Source organism: Otolemur garnettii, unplaced genomic scaffold (assembly GCF_000181295.1).
Source record: "Otolemur garnettii isolate 467f Iridium unplaced genomic scaffold, OtoGar3 scaffold00031, whole genome shotgun sequence".
In the NCBI taxonomy this organism is placed as follows: domain Eukaryota; kingdom Metazoa; phylum Chordata; class Mammalia; order Primates; family Galagidae; genus Otolemur; species Otolemur garnettii.
In genome coordinates this window covers 14,667,446-14,674,761 of record NW_003852426.1, presented here as the reverse complement: position 1 = coordinate 14,674,761, position 7,316 = coordinate 14,667,446, and the positions used below count along the sequence as shown (strand labels likewise).

Below are 7,316 nucleotides of genomic sequence, written 5' to 3'. Positions count from 1 at the left end.
AGCAACCTCCAACTCCTGGGCTCAAGTGAGTCTCCTGCCTCCGCCTCCCAAGTAGCTGGGACCACAGGTGCCCGCCACAATGCCTGACTATTTTTTGGTTGCAGCCATCATTGTTGTTTGGCGGGCTGGGCTGGATTCGAAACCGCCACCGTAGGTGTATGTGGGTGGCACCTTAGCCACTTGATCCATAGGCACCGAGCCAAGCTTTTCCATATGTGTTAACTCATTTAATCCTCACAATGGCCTCATAAGGTAGTTACAATTAGCTCCATGTTATAGACAAGGAAAGTGAGGCTCAGAGCAATTGAAAAGCTTGCCCAAGGCCCCAGAATTAGTGAATATAGCATGGCACTGCCCTTTTGGCTGACATCTTCTAATTTGGGGCTTGAACACATTTGGTCACTCTAGGGAGAGGGGATGGACCCAACAGTGGGAAATGAGGCTTCAAAGACTCCAGGGACAGGTGGTGACTTGCTGAAAAAAGGGCTCCAGCCTTGCCTCCCCAGGACATGTCCAACTCTTCCTCACACCCAGGGGGTCCTGGGAGCCCAGCAGGCAGCCCACATCAGACCTGCTCACAGCCTCGCACGACGCAGCAGCAGAGGTGGCCACAGGGCTTGGGGTTGATCATGGTGGGCACATTCTCCTTGGTCTGGAGGTTTGTGAAGTAGAGCTTTCCTCGTTCAGCCTTCTTCCTGTGGCACCGGGGTACCCAGTCACCCACTGTCTAGCTGGGGCTGGGTAGGGAGCTCAGCTTGGGCATCACCTAGCTCACTCCCCAAGGATAGGGGCTATCTTGCTCTTGAATTTGGTTAGGATGCGTGGTTCAGATATGCCCCCATTGAGGGTCTCCCCACCCATACCTTGATGTTCTTCCTCTAGTTTGGCCTAAATTTCTCATACTGTAGCTAAAGAAGGGTATGTGTTAGAGGGTGTGAGGACCTTGGGGTGCCCTTTCCTCTCACAACAAACGCTAACCTCTGGGTCTTGCTGTTTCTAGAGCCTTACTAACAGGTACTCCAGAGTTTAAATTAAAATCAAATGCATGAGGAACATCTGGAAGAGCCAGGTTCCTGTGTGGCAGCCAAGAGGCCACCCCTGATGAGCAAGGAACTTTCAGTGTCTCCCTCCTCTGTCCCCAGTCCCATTACCTCTCTGCATCGAGGAACATAAGGCGAGCCACGTTGTAACATGGGCGGGCTTCAAGAACCGTGCAATTGGGGTAGGCTTCCCTGAAACACAGTGCACCCATCATCTTCCGCAGGGACCTGCCACTTGACCCCAATTTTAACTCATGACCCCATCTCCTTCAAGCAACACATCCCCACATCAACTAAGAAACAGGCAGCTAGAGCTCATAAAAATGAGAGTTCCTGACACTTAAAACTCTAAAGTTCTTCCTTATGTTATTCGAATGGGAGAGCAGGCACAGGATGCTGGAACGGTGTGAATGTAGGGTGGGGTGGTGAACCAAAAAGTGTGGGACATACTATGTGGAGCTGGCGAGGTCGAGGTCTGTGAATTTTAGGTGGAGAGAAACTGTTTCATAAGCTGTTCCCTTATCCCTGCCCACAGCCCAACACTTTGGCTTCACTGTGGACTGACCTCAAACAACAGCCCAGTTGATAGAATGATCTCTGATGATGGCCAAGGCAGACAAGAAGATCCTGTCTGATGCTGAACCCTGACCAAGATGAGACTGACCTCTAACCCTGCCAAAAAGACTGACCTTTAGCCCCACCCCAAATTTTCTGATAACCCAGACACAAGACTAAACCCCTAATCTTGATCCAAAATTGATCCCAACCTTGACTTGAGATGGATCAGAGATAAGACTGTCACTAGTACCTGGTAACTGGCAAGGCTCAAAGAATGTCAAAGAAAGCATGCTGAGTGAAGGAACAGTTAGCTTTTAAATCTGATCACGCTGTACCTTGATCCTAATCCTTTTTTTTTTGTCTTAGATACAGGGTCTCATTCTGTCACCCAGGCTGGAGTACAGTGGCATGATCATAGCTCATTGCAGCCTTGAACTCCTGTGCTCAAGCAATCCTCCTGACTCAGCCTCTCGTGTAGCTGGTACTAAAGGCACATGCTACCACACCTGGTTAATTTTTTTGAGTGGGGAGAGAGGGTGTTGAACTCCTGGCCTCAAGTAATTCTCCCACTTCGGCCTCCCAAAGTGCTAGGATTATAGGCATAAACCACCAGGCCTGTTCCTAATCCTTAATCTAGACTGAGTCCCCATTTTTAAATGTTGACTAAAAAGTATAGTTTTTTGAGACAGGGCCATACTTTGTCACATAGGCTGGCATGCAGAGGCAGGATCATAGCTCATTGCAGCCTCAAACTCCTGGGCTCAGGTGATCCTTTCTTTTTAGCCTCCCAACTAGCTAGGACTATAGGCATGAGACACCATGTCCAGTTATTATAGGAAAAATTTTAATGGAGGTCTGAGAGCAGTGGCTCATGCCTATAAACCCAGCACTTTGGGAGGCCAAGGTGGGAGAAGCACCTGGAGACTAGGCTGGGCAACGTAGTGAGATCCCATCTCTACAAGAAAATTAAAAACTTAGCTGGGTGTGGTGGCATACGCCTGTGGTCCTAGCTACTTAAGAGGGTGAGGCAGGAGGACTGCTTGAGCCTAGCAGTTTGAAGTTTTTTTTTTTTGTTTTTTTGAGACAGAGCCTCAAGCTATTGCCCTGGGTGAAGTGCCATGGCATCACAGCTCACAGCAACCTCCAACTCCTGGGCTCTGCCTCTGCCTCCCAAGTAGCTAGGACTACAGGCACCTGCCACAATGTCCGGCTATTTTTTGGTTGCAGCCATCATTGTTGTTTGGCGGGCCCAGGCTGGATCCGAACCCACCAGCTTAGGTGTATGTGGCTGGCGCCTTAGCCACTTGAGCCATAGGTGCTGAGCCAGAAGTTTGAAGTTTTAGTGAGCCATAATCATACACTGTATTCTAGCCTGGGTGACAGAGTGAGACTCTGATTCTGAAAAAAAAAAATTTAATGAAGGCCCTCCAAATATTAGATGCATGAATTACAGTTCTGAACATGAACCTCATAAACTCACCAGGATTTAGAAACTTCAGTCTGGGATGGGGTCCTTGAATTACACTTCCCAGAGGCTAAAGCCCTCTGTCACTTGTTTCTCAAAGGAAGGTTTAGGTTTACCCTTTGGAAGTGTGAGCCATTACTCTCACTAGATTAATCTCTAATCCTCCAAAACACAATTACATAGGTTTCCTGAGTCTGCACACAGGATATTCCCTAATTTTATTGAGACAGTCATCTGATCCAGACAGACCCCAGACGTGAACCCCAAACCCTGCCTAACGTAGTTGACTAGCTCAAGAGGTCGATGTAGACAAGGGCTGCCTCTTGCTCATTCCCATATCCTAGCCCTGTCTCAACGGCTTGCACATAGAAGGTGGTCAGTTAAACATGTGCTGAATGAATGGATCAATGAAATGGCTATTTCACAATGCTCTCTCTTACTGATCCCCAAAATTCCCATTAAGACTAGAGTGTCCCTCAACCCTGCAAATGGGCTGACCACTAACTTAATTACTAACTGTTTTCTAAATATTATAGGGCAACCTACCCCTGAAACAGGATTTTGATCTCTCCAAGGATATCAGTCAGGTCTGGGTCTTCTCTGTCTCTCTGGTATGAACCCCATAGTAGGTGTATAACAAATGTGAGCTGAGTGAATGGATGGCTGACTAGTAGGGATTGCTCCCTCACTACAACCATGTCACTGAACAAATGCCACCCTGTCAGAGTCCCTCCTTGCCCAGCCCTTCAGAAATAGCAGCTCTTCCCAACCCCTCTCACCCTTTCTGTTTCCCTGCTTTGGTTTTCTTCTTAGTACCTACCCCCACTTGACAGCATCTATTACGAGTGCATTTGCTTGCTGCCTCTTCCTACTAAAATGTAAGCAAATGAGGGCAGGGCTTTGCTTTTTCATCTGTTTACTGCTGTAACTCCAGTTCCTACTCCAGCGCAGGCACATAGCAGGCACTAGAGACTTGTACTAAGAATACAAATGAGATTATTTGATATGGTATTAACATATTTGTATTACAGAACAGATCTCAGTACTAACTGACAACTGATTCCAGCTGGACAGTAACATTAAGATGTCACCAAATTCTGAGTATACAATGTCTTTAATCCCAACCCAGACTGTCCCAATGCTGATCATAGCTTGAAGCCCAAATAGGACCCCAAATAGTTCTCATACTGATAAAAAATGACTTAATTTTGATGTTGTTGTAAACTGCAAAAGAGTAGAGCTTGTTTGTAATTTAGTTAAGCCTGGCATATGGAAGTAATCAATAAATGCATGTTGTATGATGAGTACTCATCTACTAATACCGATCACAAATCAGTCCTTAATCCTATCACATAGGGCTCTGGAATCTGACCTTGACCAAACATTATCTCTGACTGGTCCTATACTGTCTGATCCAGGGTAACACTGAACTCTGATTCAGGCCTAGTGACAGTAGAGCTGGACTGCAGACCAAACCCTGATTCTGATCACAGACTGAGGCCCAATCTCAACCTCAGACTAAGCCCTGATCCAGACCATCAATGTCCCTTATAATGACCACTGGCCAACACCTAATTCTGACTACAGATTGACCTTAATTAGCTCCTAAGGCTTATCGCCATACTGTGAGCTTGCAGAGAGCTTGATGATCTTTTATTCATTTTTTTTTTTTTTTAAGATACAGAGGTTCAGTTTATCACCCTCTGTAGAGGGCTGTGGCATCACAACTCACAACAACCTCCAGCTCTTGGGCTTAGGCAATTCTCCTGCCTCAGCCTCCCGTGTAACTGGGACTACAGGTGCCCGCCACAATGCTTGGCTATTTTTTTGTTGCAGTTCAGCCGGGGCTGAGTTCAAACCCACCACCCTTGGTATATGGGGCCGGCACCCTATTCACTGAGCCACAGGCATTGCCCTATTCATTTTTTTAATAGTTCCAAAGCCTACCACAATAATTTATGACTAACACCTGTGAGAAAGTGCACTGAGTGAACAGAGGAATGTGATAGGACCCCTAATTCTATGGTGCATAGACTTCCCCTACATAGCCCTACAGACAGGCCTTTAACACTGCCTCCCCTATCCCATTAGCTCTGCCCCAAGGTGTACCCTCAGCCATAGCTGACCAGGAGAGTTATCTTTTTGTCTCTTAGCTCCACCTCCTTTTTCTCTAATTTTTGGTCACTTGGCAGTCCTAGAGATTCCTCCCCAAGACAGAATTCCAGAGATGAAAAAGCCTCAGAGAACACATAGTCCAAGTACTCCTGAACAACTTGGGCAGCCACTGAAAACCAATGAGCTTCTCCCTGACATGGCTGTATGCAAACATCAGAATGCCACTTATAATTCTGAGGAAGCTGTACACCTCAAACAGAGTCTGCTTTAACAACTTATGACCCAATCTAAGCTAGGAAGAGGTTGGGAGTTGGTAGCAATGAACAACTCACTCTTTGAGTTTCTGTCATATTTTTCCTGTTCTTAAAGGAGACTATCACCTAGTCCAAGGGCTAGGCCACCCCAGAGTCAGAGATTTTTTTTCCCCTTAATATAATGCCCTTCCTCTATTGCAGAGCTCCAAGTTAGAAGAGTGTGAGGATGTTTTGGAGTTAAAAGGCAAAGAAGGATCTGCAAGGCCTAAGGATGAAGGTAGGGGTTACTCACTCAAAATGCTTCTTGATCTTTTCTGATTCTGCATATTTGGAGATTCCATTAATGAAGAGGGTTCGCTTCACCTAGGGGAGAGAGGAGTGAATTTGCATTACTGAGGCTCAACCTCAAAGGAGCTGGCAGGGATGGGAGGAGGCCTTAGGGATAAGCCAGGTTCCAGGGAAAACAGGCAGTAAGTCTAATGAGTCATGCAGTCCCTTGCTCTTTGAAGGGTTATAGAAGTAGATGACAGGGGTACTACTGTGTTTCCCTGAAAATAAGACACTGTCTTATATTTATTTTTTCTCAAGAAGACATATTAGGGCTTATTTTCAGGGGATGTCTTATTTTTATTAAGTATGATACAACAATCTACATTTATTCAAATCCAGTTAAGTCATCTTCTTCTGGAACCTGATAGAGGGAGCTGACCTTGTTGGTGGGGCTGGCGCTAGTGATGGGTGAACTCCTTTCCCCTAGCCGTTCGCATGTGCACAATAGGATGCCTGGACCGCGGTTACCACCTGAGTACTCGCGCAAGTGCAAATGGCTCAGGGAAAGGAGCTGTGGCAGATAAAAGGTATCCCAGTCTTCCTTACCACTCTGCACTTCCTTACCACTCCACTCCACTTCTTTGCCAGATACACTACATAGCCACGCCCATGACTAGGTCTTATAGGGGTAGGGCTTATATTTAACAAATGCATAGAAATCCTGCTAGGGCTTATTTTTTGGGTAGGTCTTATTTTCGGGGAAACAGTACTTTCAGATCCTTAGATCCTGAGGGCCCAGCACGGCAGCTAGCATGGAACAGACATTCAGTACCGGCTTGCTGAGTAAATGTAGAAAGAGAGGGAATATTATCATCATAATATTAGCCACATAGCTCTTTCCTGAGTGCCAGGCACAGCACAGGTGCTTCCATGCCTTGCCTCATTTTACCTTCCCAGGTACTACTGTTATCCCATTTTACACATGAGGAAACTGAGGCTTGGGAGGCTAGATGACTTGCAGGATAGGGGCTCCAAAGCTGACATGCTAGGATTTAAACCCATGTGGCCTAACTCTGCAGCTAACACTCCTTATGACTGAGGCAGGAGAGGCCTGAAGGAAAGGGAACATACTGGAAAGGGCAAGGGACCTGAGCTCTGCTCCACTCACCAGATCATCCTCCTTGTAGCGCATCTTGGAGGTGTGTCTACGCATGCTATAGACAGTGAGCAGCAGATATAGGAAGGCGAAGGAGGTGTGCAGCCATAGCAGGTTGTTCCTGTGGGGAGCAGAGGGGATACATGGGAACCAGTGGGGTCAGAACACACATAGACACCCCAACCTCCCATGGTTAAACCCTTCCTTGATATGGATAGGGCCCCTCTAGTATCACCATCTGGCACTGACTCCTTATGGGGGCCGCCCTCATCTCACATTCCCTAGACCCCAAGATGGTTCCATTCCAACAAAAGTGTCCCTAAGAGGTCATATTTTCTTTTTTTTTGAGACAGAGGCTCAAGCTGTCCCCTGGGTAGAGTGCTGTGGCATCACAGCTCACAGCAACCTCCAACTCCTGGGCTCAAGCGAGTCTCCTGCCTCAGCCTCCCAAGTAGCTG

The 7,316-nt window shown here is 47.0% G+C and overlaps 1 protein-coding gene across 2 annotated transcripts in view; it reads right to left on the bottom strand.

The window, feature by feature from the left end:
* Nucleotides 1-7,316, bottom strand: part of TMEM63B (transmembrane protein 63B) — a 27,942-nt gene that overhangs the window by 7,367 nt on the left and 13,259 nt on the right. For both annotated transcript variants that reach the window (XM_012804842.2, XM_023512831.1), the window contains 4 exons: nt 6,871-6,979; nt 5,725-5,795; nt 1,152-1,232; nt 572-695 (listed from right to left, as the gene is read on the bottom strand). In XM_012804842.2, coding sequence (XP_012660296.1) covers nt 572-695; nt 1,152-1,232; nt 5,725-5,795; nt 6,871-6,979 — 385 coding nt within the window. The remainder of the gene's footprint in view (nt 1-571; nt 696-1,151; nt 1,233-5,724; nt 5,796-6,870; nt 6,980-7,316) is intronic.